This window comes from Herpailurus yagouaroundi, unplaced genomic scaffold, assembly GCF_014898765.1.
Source record: "Herpailurus yagouaroundi ecotype Mexico unplaced genomic scaffold, PumYag 197, whole genome shotgun sequence".
Taxonomy (NCBI): domain Eukaryota; kingdom Metazoa; phylum Chordata; class Mammalia; order Carnivora; family Felidae; genus Herpailurus; species Herpailurus yagouaroundi.
This window is the reverse complement of record NW_024412428.1, coordinates 28,847,354-28,871,123: the sequence shown is the minus strand read 5'-3', so window position 1 is coordinate 28,871,123 and position 23,770 is coordinate 28,847,354. Positions and strand designations below refer to the sequence as shown.

Genomic DNA, 23,770 nt, shown 5'->3' with positions numbered 1-23,770 from the left:
AGCTGTTATAAACAAAAAAGTCCATTAGAGTAAATTGGGAACTGGAAGTATAGTGGGTTTTCACTGGCTGAGGTGTCAGTGTCTCATTGGCTGGATTGTTGCTTGGGGGAGGAGGAAAGCCTTTCTTCCTCCTGTTGGGATAGCAAAATAGTATCCTTGTGCAAAGTCCCTCTCTTCCCCTTAGGTCTGGAATTGAGAAGTGAGAAGTTGTGAGAGCTTGCCCTGCTGGCCTGACTCCATTCTAAATGAGATTTCCTTAAAAAAAAAAAAAAAAAAAAAAGGTTTCCTTTAATTAATTTTCACATTTTAAAATATGCATGTGGCAGGGGTGTTTATTTTTTCACCTTTATTATGTTGTGTTCAAATACTATGACCTTTACAGTTCTTGCATTTTGAATTTGGAAATGAGTATGGTTTTGTGGAAGTGCCTGTATAATTATTTTTTGTAACTGTTCCAAAGTTATTTGAATAGACATTTCTCTGTAATAGATTTACTTGCAGTCTCTTACCTTTTCTTTCAAATACAAACTTTTAAATCTGTCATAAGGATATATATCCTACTTTACTGCCACTTCTGTTAACCTCCACTTAGGAACTTCGTAGAACCATCATTTCAAATATGGAACCCTCCTCTATTTTATCTTTCCCATAATTCCCCTTAAGAAATGCTAGGGGCGCCTGGGTGGTTCAGTAGGTTAAGTGCCCAACTTGATTTCGGCTCAGGTCATGATATACAGTTCGTGGATTCAAGCCCCGCATCAAGCTCGGCACTGACAGTACAGAGCCTGCTTGAGATTCTCTCTCTCTCCCCTCTTCTCTGCCTCTACCCAGCTCTCTCTCTCTCTCAAAATAAATAAACTTAAAAAAGAAGACTGTTACAGCTTGATCACTCTAACAAAATATAATATGAAGCACCAAGATTCAAATGAAATAAATGAATCTCACATCAAATTTTCTTGGATACAGATTCATTTTTCCAGTGACCAAACCCTGCTACACTTCATTCCTCAAATGTTTCTCTCCTTGGCTAATAGAATTTCTTAGTTTCACCTGGAAGCAGAGTGGTCTAGGGGGAAAAAAGACAGATTTTAGGTCAGAAAGGCCTGGGTTTTAATCCAAGCTCTACGTACATAACAGTTTGATCAAGTTATTTAACCTCTTTAAACCTTAGTTTCCTCTCATGTAATAAAAGAAGAAAAGCCAAGAATTAATACTGTATCAACTGCAGGGGCTACTAACCTTAGAAAAAGCACCATCGTTGACAGTCTAAGAAAATAGGGAAGTAGTAAAAATAAAAATGGCATTTATTATATATGTATATAATAATTCTATATGTATATAATCAATTATATATAATTATATTCATATAGCATATTAATATATAATAAAACATTTTACATAATATATACATTATGTGTATATATATATATATATATATTTTTTTTTTTTTTTTTTAAGTATTTGTTCTCTGAGAGAGAGAGAATTCCAGGCAAGCTGTATACTGTCAGTACAAAGCCCAATGCAGGGCTCAAACTTATGAACCATGAGATCATGACCTGAGCTTAAACCGAGAGCCAGCCACTTAACCAACTGAGCCACCCAGGAGCCCCTAACATATATTTTTAATACAGTAAAGAAAAGTTTTGGAAGGCATGTTTTCAAAACAAATCAGATTTAAGACCAGTTCCAGTGAGAATCCCTATTTGCTGCATCCCCTCATCAGATTTTGAGGAAATGTTTATCACATTATGATCTAAGATAGATTCTTTCTCAAGTGTTTGTTATATTATGTGGAAAAGTTTTGTTTTAGTTTTGAACTAGCCATTACTAGCCTGAAATTTTATTTTTATACTTATATTCTCTGTTTTTGTTTTGTTGTAAGACTAACAAATTTCCAAACTGTTTTTACATTTTAAAAAAACTAGTGGTGCCTGGCTGGCTCATTTGGTAGAGCATGTGACTTGATATCAGGGTGGTGAGTTTGAGCTCCACAGTAGGTGTAGAGATTACTTAAAATCTTAAAAAATATTTATTACAATGCCTAGACACCTATTTTTTTAAACCTGTTTTTATTTATGTGTATATAGGATGGGACATGAAAAGATTTTGTAAAACTATTTTTACAGGCCTTTCTACAGAGTCTGTCTGAGAGGGAAGCAAATTTGTTTTCATGTACTTTTAAGATAATTGACCTGATAGCATATATTAAGTTTTAGCCAACACAAACAAATGGAAAGATATTCCATGCTCATGGGTTAGGAGAATTGATATTGTTAAAATGTCCATACTATTAAAGCAATCTACAGATACAATATAATCCCTATCAAAATACCAACAGCATTTTACACAGAACTAGAACAAATAATAAAATTTGTATGGAACCCTAAAAGACCCCAAATAGCCAAAGCAGTCTTAAAAAAGAAGAATATAGCCGGAGATATCACAACCCCAAATTTCGAGATATACTACAAAGCTGTAGTAATCAAAACAATATGGTATTGGCACAAAAATAGACACACAGATCACTGGAACAAAATAGAGAACTCAGACATAAACCCGTGTTTATATGGTCAATTAATCTATAACAAATATTAACCAGTTAATCTTTTGGTTTCAAGTGATAGAAACTCAAGTTACCTTAAATAAAAAATAGGTTGTTAGTTCAAAGATTCCCAGGAAGGTTCTACCTACCAGGCTGTGAGAAGGGCAGGAATTGCACTCAGCCTGAGGGGTTACTAGAGCAAGTCTTGAAACATTGGCAGGATTCTCTTTCCCCCTGCTGCTCATTGCTCCTTTTCCCTATAAGCCACCTTTATTCTCAACCATTGCAGGATTCCTTTAAATAGGAAGATATATAGTTCCCCACAGGTTTTACACTCTTAGCCACTAAACAGTTAGTTAAACATAATGGTCTTTCTGGGCCATGTTTAAAAGCTCATGGGTGGGACTGATGAGTGTGGCATGACTTAGTTGCTCTTTCAGGGACCAGTTGACTGTGTGGAGGGTGGAATACTGTGATAGGTTCATGTCAATCAGGTACCAATCTCTAGACTAGTCAACCGATTACTTTCACTAACCATGTGGGTGGCTAGATCTTAGATAGAAAAGAAGTGCTAGGCAAACAGCCATGTAGAGTCTCCTACCCTAGGACAGTGGGATTCCATGGTTTTCATCATGTGCTCTGTAAGCCCCCAGAGCCCTTGTCAGTTCATGGCAAAACCAGTTTTCCATAAATAACTGTCACATATCCACCTTTGCAACTTGTACTGCTAGTTCTGTATAAGCACAAGCATTTCCTTTGATGATACATGCTTTGTGCAGAAGGAATAAAAGAACAGAATTTAAAAGAATAGAATAAAAAGAATTTTCCAGACACGTATCCCCCTAAATAGGTACTCTGTATTTTAAATAATATTTTTCAAGTATTCAAATAGTATTTTTCAAGTTTCCTACTTTGAAATGACTTTTAACTTCTATCATTAGAAAGATGATCCTGGGCTTTTGGTGGACTCAGAGGTTAGGTAAAGGTTTGTCTTAGTCTAGTAAATAATGGTTTTATTCTTACTTTCTGTTTCAGTGAGGAGGTAGATTTTGAACTTCCATGCACTGAAAATGAGTGTGTATCAACTTCAGAACCTGATATTGGTGGACAATCTAAAATGGTATTTAAAGAAAAAACAGTCACTTCTCTTGGAATCGTGGCAGATGGAGTGGCCCCAGTCTTTAAAAAGAGAAGAATTGAAAATGGAAAATCTAGAAATTTAAGGCAACGAGGTGATGATCAGTAATTGCAAAAGAGCTTTTTGTACCTGCTTTTCAGACCGCATGGAGACTATACATCTTGAAGCTCCTCTGTGTTTGTTTAAATGCTGAAAATTTAGATTTATTCTAAATGTATTTTCTGTGAATCTAAAATAAATCTTTTTTCATGTGAAACTTATTTTTGCTCCTAAAATGGAAGCCTACCACCACATTTCATTGTAATACAGTGTATTATATTGAGTGTCTAAAAATGCTAATATGTCGTAATATAAGATGCTATGTATCTGTTACTTAAAACATGGAAAAACAAGGCCTAGCACATTCTTATCCTGCACCGAAAATGCATTACTTCTGCACACTGATACTAACTTATCCAAGAAATAAGAATCAGACCACATAAGAGAAGATTCACAGGCCTGTGATGGTTCAGTTCTAAGGACTCTGTCAAAAGGCTGATACAGAATGTTTATGTGTGTTGGCCTACCATACCCAGTTTAAGGCTAAGGGCCAAGAACCAGGACTGCAACTCAGGAACTTTAAATGTAGTGCTTAATATGGAATGAAATTTGGACCAAAGGTAGAAATGTGTATTTCCCCAGTTTGGTTCAAAGCAGCAAGCATTGTTTAAACATTATTACTTACCTTGAGCTAGGCATTATGCTAGGAGCTGAGGATATAAAGATGAATAAGATATATCCCTGTTCTTCATGATTTCACATGCTAGCATAGTCCTTCTCTCAGTCATGCACTCTGTTTCAAACAGCCTTATATATACTAGAAAGTAATTTTTCAGGCTTATTTAAAGCTATGTAGATAAAGGCTTGAACAAAAATACTATGATCTCTGACTTCAGTAAAGTTTTAGTATTCCCTTAGACAAATTGGAAATATCTTTTCTGGTTACATTTCTTAACAAGTAGGATTTTCTTATTTTATCCATTTGAAGATGGTTTCTTCCCTTTATTACTCCAAATTCTTAAAATTATATTTTTTATAAATTGTACAGTATTTAACGTTTGGTAGTAAATATTTGTCTTTAAGTTTACTAGTAGTGTACATGTAAGAAAATGATAGCTTATTAAAAACTTTATGAACGAGTTAATTAATATTGGATTTGATTTTTTTTTCTAATACTGATCAGAGTTAACAGCATTGGTGAAACAGTATTTGGAGATTTGACTATATTTGATCAGTCTACTTATTTAGGTATTTCATGAATACATAGCGTATGAAGAAATATTTTAGGTTCTCAATAGTGCATTTGTCATCTACCTAAGCAGTACATTTTGGTGCTCGACTGCCCTTAATTGGAGAAAGTAATAAGACCATAAATGGAATGCTACTTTATTTTACCCCCACGTAGCTCATACAAAATATGCAAAAAACATACCTTATCATCAGGAGCTTGGGAAGATGGTGGATTAAGAGGACCCCAAGCTCACCCTGTCCCACATTTACAACTAGATACCATCCATATCCAGGTCAATAAACCAGAGAATGATCTGAAGACTGGCAGAACAAACCATAGCTAAATATAGACGTGGAGCTGCCTCTCAAAGGTCAGGACGGTCAGCTAGGCAGAGGGAGGCTGCCAGCAGGAGAGAGGGAGCTCTCCTGTATGGAGAGAGCAGAGATACAGGCCATCGCACGCAAGGAAAGCTAATCCCCATAAGGTTGGCTTTAAAAACCAACCTGTGTTTGTAAAACCAGTGGGACTTGGATCCTGGAGTCAGCCAACTCTGCACTGGGCAAGCGATAGCTGTGTCTCCGCTCTTACAGAGCAGCTGGCTTGGAGAGGCAACATAAAAATGGCAGCTTACACAACGCCAGGGACAAATAGGAGAGCTGTTCCTACCGAGTATGGAGCATGTTAAGGGATTTGGAAAATGAGGGAGCTGACAGGTACTGTTTTCCTCCCTTACCCACCAGCATAAACAGAGCCACTTGCAGGAGGTGGTACTGCACAGACACTTGCTACCGAATGTACTACCAATATACCATCCCCACAAGTTTTCCAGAGCACTTTCCCCCTCCAAGCCTGGAGGCCTCGTCCCTAGGCTCAGTGCAAATGTTGCTAAAGCTATGCTTACACCCTGCCTAGCCACCAGGTATTGCCTGCCACTGTGCAAATCACCCAGCACTGCCCCATGCCCAACCTTGAACACCCACCACTTGGCCCCAATGCACAAGTTCCCAGCTGCCACAAGATTTTGTGAAATCTAGCATAGGACTAGGGTCCCAACACAAATTTTGCTAACACTGCTTCCCACTCCCAAGTTCCCCTGTGGGCACAGGCCATCAGAGCTGGCCTGCCAGAGTCCCACTAACACCACAGAGAACAATCACAGCCCACAACATGCAGAGAGTCAGTGCAGACAACTGCACTGAAAGGAAAAGTGACACAACAGCAGGGTGTCAACACACATAGGTACTCTCCTGCAATGCCAGGTTCTGATAAACAGGGGATACTGCACTGCAGGGCATTCCAGGACCTCCTGCTACTTTTAAGAACAGAATACCTAGCTGGCAACACACAGAAACACACAGAGAAGCAGACAAAATGAGAGAAAATTTTCCCAGCTCCAAGAACAAGTCCATGGCTAGAGATCTAAGCAAAACAGATACATCTAACACACCAGTTTAAAGCAATGACCGCAAGATACTCACTGGACTTGAGAAAACTGGACATGAGACACTTAACTCAGAGATAAGGAATAACATAGCAGAGATAAAGAGCTCAATAAATGAAATAAGAAACACGCATGACAGAATGAATAGTGGGATGGAAGAAGCAGAGGAACAAATTAGTGACCTAGAAGACAGAGTAATGGAACATAATCAAGTTGAACAAAAGAGAGTAAAAACAATTACATGAAACAAGAACAGACAGGAAATTTAGCAACTCCATCAAATGTAATAATTTCATATTATAGGACACCCAGAAGAAGAGAGAGAAAAAAGGGGGTAGAAAATTAATCTGAAGAAATAGCTGAAAGGTTCCCTAATCTCAGAAGGAAACACATCCAGGTACAGGAGGCACAGAGATTTCCCATCAAAATCTACAAAAGCAGACCCACACCAAGATACATTGTAACTAAATTGAAAAAATGTGGTGATAAATCTTAAAAGCAAGACCGGGGCACCTGGGTGGCTCCATTAGTTGAGCATCCAACTCAGTTTTGGCTCAGGTCACGAGCTCATGGTTTCTGAGTTCAAGCCCTGTGTCAGGCTCTACGTGCTGAAAGCTTGGGATTCTCTCTTTCTCTCAATAAGTAAATTAAATAAATAAATAAGAAAGCAAAACAAAAGAAGTATCTTACAAGGGAAACCCCGTAAGTGGCATGACATATTCAAGGTGCTGAATAGGAAAAATCTGCAGGCAAGAATACTTTATTCAGCAAGGTTATTCAGAATAGAAGGAGAGATTTAGAGTTTCCCAGACAAAAACTAAAGTTCCCAGACAAAAAACACTAATCAACCCTGTAAGAAATATTAAATGGGACTCTTTGAGTAGAAAGGGGGGCCTGGCTAGGTCAATCAGTAGAGCATGTGACTTTGAGCCCCACAGTGGGTGCAGAGATTATATAAATAAATAACTTAAAAAATACAAATTGGTATATATATACATATATATATGTGTGTGTCTATATATATATATATGTGTGTGTATATATATATACATATATATATATAGACAGACACATATATATGTGTGTGTGTGTGTATATATATATATATATATATATATAAAGGAGAGACCAAAACTGACAGTAAAAAGGTAGGAAATACAAAATCAGTATAAATGAATATTTCTCTATAAAATCAGTCAAGGAACTACCCCCAAAAAGGATATAATAATATATACCTAAAACATGCAAAGGAAAGAAGAATGAGTTCAAACTTAAATGATCATCAACTTAATATAGACTGCTAATGCAGAAGAATTTATATACAAACCTAATAGTAACCATATATCAAAAACTACTAATAAACATGTGAAGAATAAAGAGAAAGAAATCCAAATAAATTTCTAAAGAAAATCAGCAAAACTTGAAAGAGAGAATGACAAGAAAGGGTCAGAGAAAATCTTCAGAAACAACCACAAAACAAGTAACAAAATGGCAATAAATAATATCTGTCAATGATTACTTTTTAAAAATCTTTTCTTTGAAAGGGAGAGGGACAGAGAGAGAAAGAATCCCAAGCAGGCTCCACACCCAGCACGGAGCCCAAAGCAGGGCTCGATCTCACAACCATGAGATCATGACCTGAGTGGAGGCACCCAGGTATCGCAATAATTACTTTGAATGTAAATAGACTAAATGGTCCAATCAACAGACGTAAGGTGACAGAATGGAAAAGAAAAGTAAGACCCGTCTATATGCTGCCCACAAGAGACTTATTTTAGATATAAAGGCGCCTAAAGATTGAAAGTGAGGGATGGAAAAATATCTATCATGCAAATGGATGTCAAAAAAGCTGGAGTAGCAGTACTTCTATTAGACAAAAGAGACTTTAAAACAAAGACTGTAACAAGAGACAAAGAAGGACACTATATAATAATAAAGGGGATGATCCAACAAGAATATATAACAATTATAAATATTTAGGCAGCCACCATAGGAACACCCCAAAACATAAAATAGTTCATAACAAATATAAAGGAACTAATCAATAGTGGTACAATAATTATAAAGGACATGGAGTGCCTGGGTGGCTCAGTAGGTTGGGTGTCTGACTTCAACTCATGTCATGATCTCATGGTTCATGTGTGCGAGCCCCACGTTGGGCTTTGTGCTGACAGCTCAGAGGCTGGGGCTGCTTCAGATTCTGTGTCCCCCTCTCTCTGCCCCTCCCCAACTCGCACTGTCTCTCTCTCTCTCAAAAATAAATAAACATTAATTATAAAGGACGTTAGCTCCCCACTTACATCAATGGAGAGATCATCTAAACAGGAAATCAACAAGAAAACAATACCTTTGAGTGACACACTGGAACAGATGGATTTAACAGATATATTATGAACATTCCATCCTAAAACAGAATACACATTCTTTTCAAGTGCACATAGAACATTCTCCAGAAACAGTAACATTTTAGGCCACAAAACAAGTCTCACAAATTGAAAAAGATTGAAATCATACCATGCATCTTTTCTGAACACAATGCTATGAAACTAAAAATGAACCACAAGAAAAAAATCTGGAAAGAACACAAATACATGGAGTTTAAATAACATGCTGCTAAACAACAAATGGATCAACCAAATAAAAGAAGAAATTAAAAATACATGGAAACAAATAAAAACAAAAGCACAATGATCCAAAACCTCTGGGATGCAACAAAAGCAGTTCTAAGAGGGAAGTTTATAAAAGCAGTATAGGTCTAACTTAAGTAGTAAGATAAATCTCATATAAACAATCTACCCTTAAACCTAAAAGAGCTACAGAAAGAACAATAAAACCTAAAACCAGCAGAAGGAAGGAAATAATAAAGATTAGAGCAGAAACAAATGATATAGAAACTAAAAACAAAAACAAAAAAAAACAGAACAGGGACACTTGGGTGGCTCAGTCATTTAAGCACCTCACCTTGGCTCAGGTCATAATCTCACAGTTCATGGGTTCGAGACCTGAGTCAGGCTCTGTGTGCTGACAGCGCAGAGCCTGGAGCCTGCTTCAGATTCTGTGTTTCCCTCTCTCTTTCTGCTCCTCCCCTGTTTGTGTTCTGTCTCTCTCTCTCTCTCTCTCCCTCTCTCTCTCTCAAAATTAAAAAAAAATGATAACAAAAAAACATTAAAAAAAAAAAAAAACAATGGAACAGATCAACGAATCCAGGAGTTGGTTATTTGAAAAAAATTAACAAAATTGATAAACCTCTAGCCAGGCTTATCAAGAAAAAAAGAGAAAGGACTCAAATAAAATCACAAATGAGAGAGCAGAAATAACAGCCAACACCAACAGAAATACAAATAATCATAATATTATGAAAAACTATATGCCAACAAACTGGACAACTTAGAAGAAATGAATAAATTTCTAGAAATATATAAACAACCAAAACTGAAAAAGAAAGAAATAGAAAATATGAACAGACAGATAAGCAACAAAGATATTGAATCAGTAATCAAAAAACTCTTAGCAAAAGTCCATGAATAGATGGCTTCACAGGCAAATTCTATCAAATATTTAAAAAAGAGTTAATACTTATTTTTTTCGAACTATTCCAAAAATTAGAAAAGGAAGGAAAATTTCCAAATTCATTCTATGATGCCATTACCCTGATATCAAAACTGGATAAAGATACCACTAAAAAAGAGAACTACAGGGGGCGCCTGGGTGGTGCAGTCGGTTAAGCGTCCGACTTCAGCCAGGTCACGATCTCGCGGTCCGTGAGTTCGAGCCCCGCGTCGGGCTCTGGGCTGATGGCTCAGAGCCTGGAGCCTGTTTCCGATTCTGTGTCTCCCTCTCTCTCTGCCCCTCCCCCGTTCATGCTCTGTCTCTCTCTGTCCCAAAAATAAATAAAAAAACGTTGAAAAAAAAATTTAAAAAAAAAAAAAAAAAAAAAGAGAACTACAGGCCAATATCCCGGATGAAAATAGATGCAAAAATTCTCAATAAAATACTACTAACGTGAATTCAATAATACATTCAAAAACCATCCCACGATCTAGTGGGAATTATTCTGGGGTTCTGAGGGTGGTTCAGTATTCGCAAGTCAATCAACATGATACATCACATCAATAAAAAATAAGAATAAAAACCATATGATCATTTCAATAGGTACAGAAAAAGCATTTGACAAAATACAACATTCATGATAAACACCGTCAACAAAGAAGGTTTAGAGGAAACATACTTCAACATAATAAAGGCCACATACTGAAAACCCACAGCAAAATCAAATTCAATGAGGGAAAACCTGAGAGCTTTTCCCCTAAGGTCAGGGACAAAACAAGGATGTCCATTCTCACCACTTTTATTCAACATAGTACTGGAAGTCCTAACCACAGCAATCATAGAAGAAAAAGAAATAAAAGGCATCCACATGGGTAAGGAAGAAGTAAAACTTTTATTATTTACAGATGACATGATACTATATACAGGTAACCCAAAAGACTCCACCAAAAAAATCCTGTAACTGATAAATGAATTCAGTAAAGTCCCTGGATAAAAAAAATCAAGGTACAGAAAGCTGTTGCATTTCTATATACCAATAATGAAGCATCAGAAAATAAAATTAAGAAAACAATCCCATTTACAATTGTACCAAAAATAAGAAACCTAGGAATAAATCTAACCTAACCGAAGAGATGAAGAACCTGTACTCAGAAAACTATAAAACACCGATGAAAGAAATTGAAGAAGACACAAAGAAATGGAAAAATATTCCATGCTCATGGATTAGAGGAATATTATTAAAATGTTTATACTATCCAAAGCAATCTCCACATTTATTGCAATCCTTATCAAAATACCAACAGTACTTCTCACAAAACTAGAACAAACAATCCTAAAATTTGTATGGAACCACAAAAGACCCTGAATAGCCAAAGCAATCTTGAAAAAGAAAAGAAAAGCAAAACTGGAGGTATCACAATATTGGACTTCAAGTTATATTACAAAGCTGTAGTAATCCAAACATTATGGTACTGGCTGAATAGACACACATGTCAATAGAACAGAATAGAAAACCCAAAAATAAACCCACAATTATATGGTCAATCTTCGACAAAGCAGGAAAGAATATACAATGGGAAAAAGACAGTCTCTTCAGCAAATGGAGTTGGGAAAACTGGTCAGCTACAGGCAAAAGAAAGAAACTTGGCCACCTTTTTACAAAATAATAAATTCAAATGGATTAAAGACCTAAATGTGAGACCTGAAACCGTAAAAATCCTAGAAGAGAACACAGCCAGTAACTTCTTTGACATGGACTGTAGAAACTTCTTTCGAGACATGTCTCCTGAGGCAAAAGAAACAAAAGCAAAAATAAGCTATTGGGATTACCTCAAAATAAAAACTTTCTGCACAGCAAAGGAAACAATCAACAAAACTAAAAGGCAGCCTATGGAATGGGAGAAGATATTAGCAAATGACATATCCAATAAAGTCCTAGTATCCAAAATATATAAAGAACTTATAAAACTCAACACTGAAAAAAACAACTAATCAATTTAAAAATGGGCAGAAGATATGAACAGACACTTCTGCAGAAAAGACATACAGATGGCCAACAGACACATGAAAATATGCTCATTATCCCTGATCATCAGGGAAATGCAAATCAAAATGAGAATGAGATATCATCTCTCATGTGTCAGAATGGCTAAAATCAAAAACACAAGAAACAACAGGTGTTGACAAGGTTGTGGAGAAAGAGGAACCCTTGTGTGCTATTGGTGGAAATGCAAACTGGTGCAGCCACTGTGGAAAACAGTATGGAGATTCCTCAAAAAGTTAAAAATAGTGGAGTGCTTGGCTGGTTCAGATAGAGCATGCACCTCTTGATCTCAGGGTCTTGGATTCAAGTGCCACATTGGGCACAGAGCTTACTTAAAAAAAAAAAAAGTTAAAAATGGAACTATCTTATGATCCAGCAATGGCGCTACTGGGTATTTACCCCCAAAATACAAGAACATTAATTCAAACAGGTATGTGCACCCCTATGTTTACTACAGCATTTTTTATAATAGCCAAGTTATGGAGGCAACCCAAGTATCCATCAATTGATAAATGGATAAAGAATATGGATGTGTGTGTGTGTGTGTGTGTGTGTGTGTGTGTGTATCATTATTATTCAGTCATAATATTATTCAGTTATATTATGGAATTATTATGGAATATTATTCCGTCATAAAAAAAAAGAATGAAATCTTTCCATTTGCAGAGACATGGATGAAGCTAGAGAATGTTATGCCAAGTGAAATAAGTCAGAGAAAGACAAATACCGTATGATTTCATTCATATGTAAAATTTAAGAAAAAAAAAACAAGCAAGGGGGAAAAAAAGAGAAACAATAAAGGGACTCTGTTTTTTAATTAAGTTTATTCATTTGTTTTGAGAGAGAGAACACAGGTGGGAGAAGGGCAGAGAGAGAGAGAGAGAGAGAGAGAGAGAGAATCCCAAGCAGGCTCCACACTGCCAGTGCAGAGCCCGACACAGGACATGAACGCATGAACCGCAAGATCATGACTTGAGCCCAAATCAAGAGGCAAACATTTAACTGATTGAGCCACCCAGGTGCCCCAAGAAAGGGACTCAATTATAGAGAACAAACTGATGGTTACCAGAGGGGAGGGGTGGGAGTCTTTTAAATAAGTAATTAGGATTAAGAAGTGCCCTTGTCCAGATGAGCACAGGGCGACATATGGAAAGGTTGAATCACTACACTGTACACCTGAAACTAATATGTCACTGTATGTTAACAGTACTGGAATTAAAATAAAAACTTGAAATAAAAAAATAAATATAAAACCACACTTCATCATATAGTAGTTCTCTCTGATGCATTCTTTAAATTATTTCCTTTACCTTTGGAATAAGATGGATTCTCCAGGTGCCTGGCTGGCTCAGTCAGTAGAACATATGACTCTTAATCTTGGGGTCATGAGTTCAAACCCCATGTTAAGTGTAAAAAAGAAAATAAAAAAGACCGTATTCTCAGAAGTTTGGAAGTAAATCTCCTTACGTTGAACTAGTTTTAAGAATTGCTCAGGGAATGGGCTATGGGCTAAATGGGTAAGGAGCATTAAGGAATCTACTCCTGAAATCATTGTTGCACCATATGCTAACTAACTTGAATGTAAATTAAAGAATGAATTATTAATTAAAAAATAATAAAATAAAATAAAATTTCAGAGAAATGCACAAGGTACGTTATAGTTCAGCTAATTTGTTAACAAAAACATTCAGATAAATTTTAAAAAATAAAATTCAGATAAAACATTATAAAAAAAACAAAACAAAAACAAATTGCTCAGAAAACACTGTTGTCAAAAATGTAAGGAATCAAATCGGTAAAAACAGTACTTTTCTATTTGCTTTGAAAGATTAGAAGGGCACCTGGGTGGCTCAGTTGGTTAAACGTCTGACTCTTGATCTCACAGTTTGTGAATTCAAGCCCTATGTAGGACTCTGTGCTGATAGTGTGGAGCCTGCTTGGGATTCTCTCTCTCCCTCTCCCTTTGCCCCTCTTCCACTTGTGTGTGCATGTACTCTATCTCTCTCAAAATAAATAGACATAAAAATTTGTTTAAAAAAAAGAAAGATTAGAAAACATACGAGCTTTAAATTACCTGGATTTTTCAAGAAGTTAAATCATATCATCATTTCTACCATCACCGATTATTTCATATTTTTAATATATGTGTACATTGATCATAAATAATATATATTATTATGAATATAAAACCCCAAATAATAAAGAAGTAAAAAAAAAAAAAAAGTCCCGATAATCTCTCACTGCTCTGCAATGATCACTGTGGGCTTTTTTTCCTAAGCATGTCAAGACTATGGATACAGTGGGTAACCTTTATGACGTTTGGCTCCATGAGGTCCATTCTGGAGGAATCTTATACACTGCTAGTTAAAATATATACATTAATTTTTTTCTGTATTTCATGGATGTTTTGAGGTCTTAAAAGCTTGCTGGCCCCTCCTTTCTTAGAGATAGCAAAGGGCTTGCCCTGGAGCACATCCTTCACATACAAATTAACTCATCCCAAACCCACCCTCCAGCCACCTCCTTATCTAATTCTCACACACCATACTAATATTCTCTCTGCCCGAAATCATCGAGGGCCAGATAGCCCAGCAACTAGAGACCACTCGATAGCCCATCATCCCCTGGCATTATTCAAACCTGCCAATCCTATTTACTTTGCCCTACCTTGCCTTGCTTTTCCCACAAACACTTCAATAAAGACTTTGGCCTAGACTTTTCCCTTACTCCTGTCTTCTGCCAAAACCTAGTAGTGTCCCTGTGGCCCAGTGTGGCATGCAGTGACCTTCTCTGATATAATAAACTTTCTCCTTCCAAGCCCCAGTCTTGTCTTTTCTTGTGGCCACACCTACTTCACGATGCCATATCCAACAGGTGCATTTGTACGACACTATGTCAATGCAACATTTATAGAGAAAAATATATAAAAATGTACAAGTATGTATCTGTTAAGCTGGTGAGTCCATGTTCAGGAATGCTATAGGTATCTTATAAGTACTATCACACATATGGGAAGGAATGTTTCTCTGAAGGCCCAATAGATGAGGGAAGCCACTTTAGATTTCGTAGTCAACATGACTGTATATTAACTTTGTTCAAATCAAAAGCCTGATTTATGGCCCACCACACGTGCATTGTACATCTACTTCGTGAATGAGTAGCCAAAGGAAAACCATTTTGCCCTTGAGATATTGATCAAGGCTCCTACTCTCCCTATTCCTTGATAAAACTCATGACTCCTGCCTATCTGCTAATTTATCATCTCTTGAGCTCTTACAATATGTAAAAAAGCACATAACTGTGTGAAACCTGTTCATTCTCTGGAGCACTTTGTTCCCTGTGAAGAGTGTGTTTCCCGGGCACCTGTCCTAACTTGGGCTCGAATAAAACTCTCTTACTTTTAGAGATTCTACAAGGTCTATCCAATTTGCATTGACATTTCTTGTCATCGTTGGCAGGATATCAGAGCACCTCACCTGACGACACCTGGGGGTTATCTGGAACTCTGTGCTTGGTCCCAACATGGGCCCCTTTGTGCCCCTCCTACTTCTCAGCACCTCACAGGTATGTCAGTGAGTTCTCCTGATATCTGGTCCTCCTCAATTTGAGTTGATGGTCCTGATTTTTACTTGAGCTGTTCAGGGTTATCAGTAACGATCTCTAGGTGGGAATAATCTAGAGAGGTTGGAGGTGATGGGTTGGTTGTTTTAATTTGGCATTATACTAATTGATGTTTTTTGTATAAGGCCTGAGTAAATTTTCTGGCTAGAAATAGGAGAGACTGAATGATTCAGCTCTGAAGAGGAGTGACACTTGCTTCTTCAAGCTGAACAGTACTTTTGGGTGACTGAAAGCACAGTGGATGTACTCAAAACCCATAGTGGTCCCATAGGAATTTCCCATCTCATAAGGTAATTGATGATGGGCTTGTCCAAGGACACACACGTGAGAACTGATTATCCAATGCTCCGAGGCCCCTTGATAGTCTTAGGTCTTACTGAGAGAAACCAAGGCACATCAGAGAATGTATCACGGCTGTGAGGAAGGGACACTCACAAATGGCACCCACTCAATCCACCATACTCACCATCCTTAGATTTTACTCAAACCTTATTCCAAAACTGAAACTAAAATGAATGGGCGGGGGGGGGGGGCACCGGGGTGGCTCAGTCTGTTAGGCGTCCGACTTCGGCTCAGGTCATGATCTCACAGTCCGTGAGTTCGAGCCCCGCGTCGGGCTCTGTGCTGACAGCTCAGAGCCTGGAGCCCGTTTCAGATTCTGTGTCTCCCTCTCTCTCTGCCCCTCCCCTGTTCATGCTCTGTCTCTCCCTGTCTCAAAAATAAATAAATGTTAAAAAAATTTTAAAAAAATAAATAAAATAAAATGAATAGGGAGACAATTGAGCTTTAAAGGCCAAACAGCTCCCAGGAAACCAACAACAATTCACAGGGACTCTGGCAGGTATACACACAACACACATAGAGTCTCTACGTGGAAGTGCTTACCTAAGGGGGGAATTTTAACTAATAGCTTGAGTCTCAGATGGCCCAAAGAGGGTTCTTTTGACATGTCTGCATTCGTTTTCTTGCATGCACAATTAGAGAAAACTGGCCATAAGACCAAGCAACCAGAAACTAGGAAGCCATTTGGTTCAGTCAGTGAAGCCCCTGGCTTCTGGGAGGAACCAATGCTCACAGAGGCACTCCGGGCTTCATTTGGTTTATTTGTTTCTGCAACTTTTGGCAACTTTGGACAAAACCAGCCATGTTAGATTAGAAAATGGGAAAAGACTAATAAATGGATCCATAAATTATAATGCTATCTTATGATTAGATTTGCTTTAATAAAAGACAGATATATGGTAGAGTATTATTCAGCCATTAAAATGAATGAAATCTTGCCATTTGCAATAACATGGATGAAGTTAGAGAGTATAATTAACACTAAGATTTAAATCAGTCAGAGAGAGACAAATATCATATGATTTCACTCATATGTGGAATTTAAGAAACAAAGGAACAAGGGGGGGGAAGGGGAGAGAGACAAATCAAGAAACAGACTCTTAACTATAGAGAACTGATGGTCACTAGAGGGGTGGTAGGTGGGGGGATGGGTGAAATAGGTAATAGGGATTAAAAAGTGCACTTACGGTGAGCACTGACTAATGTACACAGTGGTTAAATCACTATGTTGTATACATTAAATTAATACACCAAAGCTGGGGGCATCACAATGCTGGACTTCAAGCTGTATTACAAAGCTGTAATCATCAGGACAGTCTGGTACTGACACAAAAGCAGACACATAGATCAATAGAAGAAAATAGAAAACCCAGAAATGGACCCACAAATCTATGGCCAACTAGTATTTGACAAAGCAGTAAAGAATATCCAATGGAAAAAAGACAGTTTCTTTAGCAAATGGTGCTGGGAAAACTGGACAGTGACATGCAGAAGAATGAACCTGGACCACTTTCTTACGCCTTACAGAGAAATAAAGTCAAAATGGATGAAAGACCTAAATGTAAAACAGGAAACCATCAAAACCCTAGGGGAGAAAACAGGCAGCAACCTCTTTCACCTCAGCCACAGCAACTTCTTAAGAAGATAAAAAGCTTCTGCACAGTGAAGGAAATAATCAACAAAACTAAAAGGCAACGAATGGAATGGGAAAAGAATTTGCAAATGACATATCGAATAAAGGGTTAGTATCCAAAATCTATAAAGAACTCACCAAACTTAACACCCCAAAAAATAAATAATCCAGTGAAGAAACGGGCAAAAGAATGTGAACACTTTTCCAAAGAAGACATCCAGATGCCTAACAGACACATGAAAAGATGCTCAACATCACTCATCATCAGGAAAGTACAAATCAAAACCACAATGAGATACCACCTCTGAATGATTAAAATTAACAACTCAGAAAATAACAGATGTTGGCAAGGATGCGGAGAAAGAGGATATCTTTTGCACTGCTGGTAGGAATGCAAATTAGGGCAGCCACTCTGGAAAGTAGTATGGAGGCTCCTCAAAAAATTGAAAATATAACTACCCTACAACCCAGCAATTGCATTAATAGGTATTTATCCAAAGGATACAAAAATGTTGATTCAAAGGGACTCATGCACCCCAATGTTTACAGCAGAACTATCACCAATACCCAAAGTTTGGAAAGAGCCTAAATGTCCATCGATGGATGAATGGATAAAGAAGATGTGGAATATATACACAATGGAATATTACTCAGCGACCAAAAAGAATGAAATTTTGCCATTTGCAACATTGTGTATGGAACTAGAGTGTATGCTAAGCGAAATAAGTCAAAGAAATGTATCATGTGATTACGCTCATAAGTAGAATATAAGAAACAAAACCGATGAACATAGGGGAAGGGAAGGAAAAGTAAGATAAAAACAGAGGGAGGCAAACCATAAGAACTCATAAATACAGAGAATAAACAACTGAGGGTTGCTGTAAGGGTGTTGGGTGAGGGGATGGGCTAAATGGATGATGGGCATTAAGAAGGCACTTGTTGGGATGATCACTGGGTGTTATATGTAAGTGATGAATCACTAAATTCTCCTGAAACCATTAATACACTATATGTTAACTAGCTTGGATTAAAAAAAAAACTAATATAACACTGTATGTGAACAATACTGGAATTTAAAAAAAATATTAGATGGGGCGCCTGGGTGGCTCAGTTGGTTAAGCGGCCGACTTCGGCTCAGGTCATGATCTCACAGTCCGTGAGTTCGAGCCCCGCGTCGGGCTCTGTGCTGACAGCTCAGAGCCTGGAGCCTGTTTCAGATTCTGTGTCTCCCTCTCTCTGACCCTCCCCCGTTCATGCTCTGTCTCTCTCTGTCTCAAAAATAAATAAACGTTAAAAAAAATTAAAAAAATAAATAAATAAATAAAATATTAGAATTAAAATTAAAAGCTTAATTAAAAAAATTTCTGGGAGTGCCTGGCTGGCTCAGTCTGTGGAGCATGTTACTCTTGATCTCAGGGTCATAAGTTTAAGCCCCACATTGGACAGAGAACTACTTAAAAAATTTTTTTTCTGAAAAAAAAAATGTAGAAACTATGTTTTACTTGCAAGAACTATAATTCCTGATGACATACTTACTGGTGTGGGAAAAAATGGTATTCTCACCAAAAAATAGTGGAGAATTGGAGAAAAGAATAGTCTTTCTATTTGATTTTGAGTTTTATTATTTTTCCTAAAAAAATAAAGATTTGGAAATTGCACTTTTAATGTCCTCTTCACAAATATTAATGAAACAAAGACTAGATTTTGTTTGCACCTCGTTTGTGTATGTGTGTGTTATAAATGTGAGATATTTTTTCTATGTCCAGATGGTATTGTTAAAATTAGTTTGTAAAAGAGCTCTATTTAATTGTTTTAAAGTCAAATGTTTACAGGAATTGTGCATTCTAAAGCTCAGAAAGAGACTAACACAAATGTTTTTCAAGTTCATAGGATGTAAGAAAAAATTCAATAATTAAAACTAGTGTAAGTTTGGGGGCACCTAAGTGGCTCTGTTGATTAATCATCTGACTCTTGATTTCCGCTAGGGTGATAATCTCATGGTTTGTGAGATCGAGCCCCACTTTGGGCTCTGTGCTGACAGCAAGGACCCTGCTTCAGATTCTCTCCCTCTCCCTCTCTTTCTCTGCTCCTCCCCCATGAGCGCGCACTCTCTCTCTCTCCCCCTCTCTCCCTCTCTCTCTTTCAAAATAAACTCAAAAAGAAAAAATGAGTTTAAGTTTGTTGTTTAATTAAAATAGACATGTCTTTAGATTTACTAGCATTAAATATAAAGCTATTCTACCAAAATATACTAAAGGTCAAATAAGCTTGCATTCTCTCTGTTCCAAATTGTCAGCAAAAAATGACTTAAAATGATGGTTGGTTTTGTCTGTCTCATGAGGTTTTCATGCATAACTGTATGAGCAAATAGGTTAAATAAATAAAAAGTTTTATAGCTTTCAAAATCTTTGGTAGCCTGAAACTTTGAAGTTCTGCTAAATTAAATGGTACATTGGGCTGAATTCATTGGGTATCTAGGTATCTAAGTCTTTTCCAACTAAGAATACTAAAGTACCTGATTACTGACCTTAGGTTTGTCTGCTTTGGCCTCTTATTGCAGAGAAACTGGAGGATACTCGGGTCTGTTGATAAACATGCTTTGTACTTAATTGAAAGATTGTATGATGGGGGAAAAAATATGTTTCTAGAAATTAAAAAATGTATTCATAAATTTCCAATCTAAGGAATTCTGGTGTAACAGTTCACAATTGGTTACTATTTAGTTTTCAGTGGAGTCTGAGGTTTCTCAAAGCTAAAATCCTGATAAATGTCATGGAGACTGCTAGAAATGATAAGGGAAACAACTCCATCTGCAGGAAAAATAAGATGTGTTTTGATAAGAAAGAAGGTATGAGGAAAAGGGAAACATTTTTGCTGAGGGAAAAGAAAGCAAGTTTGTCCTAAATAAGGCTGGTTGTTTAGAGAAAGAAGACTTAGGACAAAATCTAAATGAAAAAGAAAGTTGTAGAAAGTTTGTAAAGGGAAATCTTTGGAGAAGAATTTTATGCGTGGTCAGGGCTAAATAAAATTGGAATGAATGAGTTTTAAATGTACATTGATAGAAGATTGAGATTTAGCCTTTCTCTCTGTTTTCTTGGATTGTTGGTCTGTTTTTGATAAGAAATTATAAGTGAAGTTTTTATCTGCCCCCACTCCCCTCCAAAAAAAACCCCAAGAACTTTCTATGCTTTGTCTTTATCAGGTCTTTAATTATGTGAGGAAGTTAAAACTGAATATTAAAAGCATCTAAGTTTTGCTAAGAACTAGATAACCTTCTGTATTTGCCTTTTGAATCTCTTATTGCCACCTTGGTTAAATAGATAATTAAAAATTAAGTTTTTTGGGGGGCCTGGGTGGTTCACTCGGCTGGGCATCTGACTTCGGCTCAGGTCACGATCTCCCAGTTGGAGCCCTGTGTCGGGCTCTGTGCTGACAGCTCAGAGCCTGGAGTCTGCTTTGGATTCTGTGTCTCCCTCTCTCTCGGACCCTCCCCTACTCATGCTCTGTCTCTCTCTCTTTCTCAGAAATAAAAATTAAAAAAAAATTTTTTTTAATTAAGTTTTTTAATGATCTGTAATCCCACTTAGGTATGTGCTTTAAAACCTTCTGAGGTTTTTAACAAAACTTCCCAAGATTCGAATTCTAAATGAAGTCATTTTGACTAATCAGGCTTGTTTACTTGGTATGGTAAGTTACATGGGAAGCACTGTCAAACAACTAATGAGACACCTTCTTATGTTATATTGTATGGGTAAATGCTGTAACTGTTTTAGAAATTATATGAAATTCTTGAAGTTTTAATATGTTCTGGTGTAAGGTCATCTAATTATTAAAACGCGTGTGTCTCAGAAATAACTGAATTTCCTTGTCAAATGCATTATTACAAACACTCATCAGATCTTTAACCATGGCCATTTTTTAGTCTTTTGTCATTTAGTGTTATTGTTCTGATGCTCTTGCAAAACGTGTTTCCTCTTCAAGCAGATTCATGAAACTTTTTGACAAACTCCGGTTTCTGATATATTTAAAGCAATAAAACTAAGCTGAGAAGGAATTTGCAAATCTAAAGGAAAAGCTGCATTCAAACAGAATATTAGTAACATGAAACTGAATAAATTAAGAAAGATGATTATAGTCGTGACCACTTTTGTTTGAAACATTGCTGGTCCGGGGTGCCTGGGTGGCTCAGTTGGTTAAGCGTCTGACTCTTGATTTTAGTTCAGATCACTATCTCACAGTTCATGAGATTGAGTCCCACATCTGGCTCTGTGCTGACAGTGCGGAGCCTGCTTGGGATTCTCTCTCTCTTTCCCTCTCTTTCTCCCCCTCCCCCCACTCTCTCTCTGTCTCTCTCTTTCAAGATAAATAAATAAACATTAAAAAAATAAAATAAAAAATGAAACATTGCTGGTCATCTAATATCTGCTCTTCCAGATTTAAGGAAGACATTTATGACTTACGGAGATATGATAAAGTATTCCTTTGTGAACAAATTGAAACATTTACCTTCCAGAATTCAGAAACTCCCAGTGAGTATTCTTTCTTTCATGGCAATTACAATTATTTGCTTATGTTCAGTAAGAATCTGTTTTCCTTGTAACAAGACACCATTGGAAATACTGGTTATGTTACCAAGGCTTTGACTGGAATGTCATATCTGGGAAAGACATGCATAGACTCAGATATGACCAGACAGCTTTAAGGAATTAAGGCTGACTTTATGGATCCAACAAAGCCCCTTGGAAATATCAGCCTGATATTTTGCTTACAGAGTTCCCCCCAGCCTTACCAGGTGAGTAAAAAATGTCACGTCCTGGCAGGTGCAGAAACCTCACGATATTTTGGAGACCTCAAGAAGAGGAATTGCCCCATATCTACAGGTATTGCAGGCAAACCCGACAGCAAGAATTCGGCTTGGGGGCACCTGGGTGGCTCAGTCGGTTGAGCGTCCAACTTCAGCTCAGGTCATGATCTCACTGTTCACGAGTTCGAGCCCCACGTCACGCTCTGTGCTGACAGCTCAGAGCCTGGAGCCTGCTTCTGCTTCTGTGTCTCCCTCTCTCTCTGCCCCTCCCCTGCTCACGCTCTCTCTCTCTCAACAATAAATAAACATTAAAACATTTTTTTTAGAAAAAAAAAGAATTCGGCTTGGCTTCTGGTCTGGAGAGGCTGAGAGGCTATTAAAGTTCAACCTAAAATTGCTTATAAAAAGTTCCAGCAAAGCAGATCCAAAAGAACTTATATGGTCAATCACTATTCTTCCTGTGCTTATGTAAATAATGAGGCCATGTTGATTAGAACTGATTACAAACAAATCAGTCTTAATTTGGCTCTTTTGGGTAAAAATGAGGGTGATAATAGAAAAAAAAATGTTTCAACAACACATCTTTGTAGATATTAGATTTTAATACTATTCACTGTGCACTAGACTAGATCCTGACTTCTTCTAGCAGTGTTCTCCAATGCCAGGCTACAGCTGTCCAAACCAACACGTTGATTTTCCTCCCACCTTTCTAACTTGGAATCATTTGAGAACTAAAACTGCCCTTTTCCCTGAAGCCCTGCAAATTTCAAATATAAACACCTTGATGTAAAGAAATTACTGCAGTAGTTCATGCAGCATCAATCTTTGTGCCTGTTGCTCAGTGGGCCACTCAAAGATCATCAGAGACATTCAAGCTACAAACTACCATGAGAAGTAGATGACATCAGGGTAGACCGCTTTTTCCAAAATTCAGGACCAGGCCTATATTTCCATTCTTCTTTTAGAATTGTAATATTAGGGGTGCTTGGGTGGCTCAGTCAGTTAAGTGTCAGACTTTGGCTCAGGTCATGACCTCGCAGTTTGTGAGTTAGAGCCCCACATCGGACTCCCTGCTGTCAGCGCAGAGCCCTCTTTGAGTTCTCTGCCTCCCTCTCTCTTTGCCCCTCCCTTGCATGTTCTCTCTCTCTCTCTCTCTCTCTCTCTCTCTCTCTCTCTCTCACAAAAATAAATAAATAAACATTTTTTTACAAAAAGATCAGGGGGTGCCTGGGTGGCTCAGTCAGTTAAGCATCCAACTATTGGTTTCAGCTGAGGTCATGACCTCATGGTTTGTGAGTTGGAGCCCCACATGGGGCTGTGTGCTGACAGGATGCTCTCTCTCCCCCTCTCTCTGCCCCTCCCCCACTCACTCTCTCTGTCTCTCTC

General features: G+C 37.5%; 1 protein-coding gene and 1 long non-coding RNA gene across 2 annotated transcripts in view; one reads left to right on the top strand and one right to left on the bottom strand.

The window, feature by feature from the left end:
- The window catches only part of WBP4 (WW domain binding protein 4), a 66,225-nt gene extending 62,285 nt beyond the window's left edge, over nt 1–3,940 (top strand). The window contains exon 10 of the mRNA XM_040448587.1: nt 3,578–3,940. Coding sequence (XP_040304521.1) covers nt 3,578–3,788 — 211 coding nt within the window. The 3' untranslated portion in view covers nt 3,789–3,940. The remainder of the gene's footprint in view (nt 1–3,577) is intronic.
- A 41-nt stretch (nt 3,941–3,981) lies between these two features.
- On the bottom strand, nt 3,982–8,823 carry LOC121013030 (uncharacterized). The gene is made up of 2 exons (XR_005782466.1): nt 8,788–8,823; nt 3,982–4,085 (listed from the first exon to the last, which is right to left on the bottom strand). It is a non-coding gene; the product is annotated as an uncharacterized LOC121013030 (long non-coding RNA).
- Nucleotides 8,824–23,770: the final 14,947 nt, after the last annotated feature.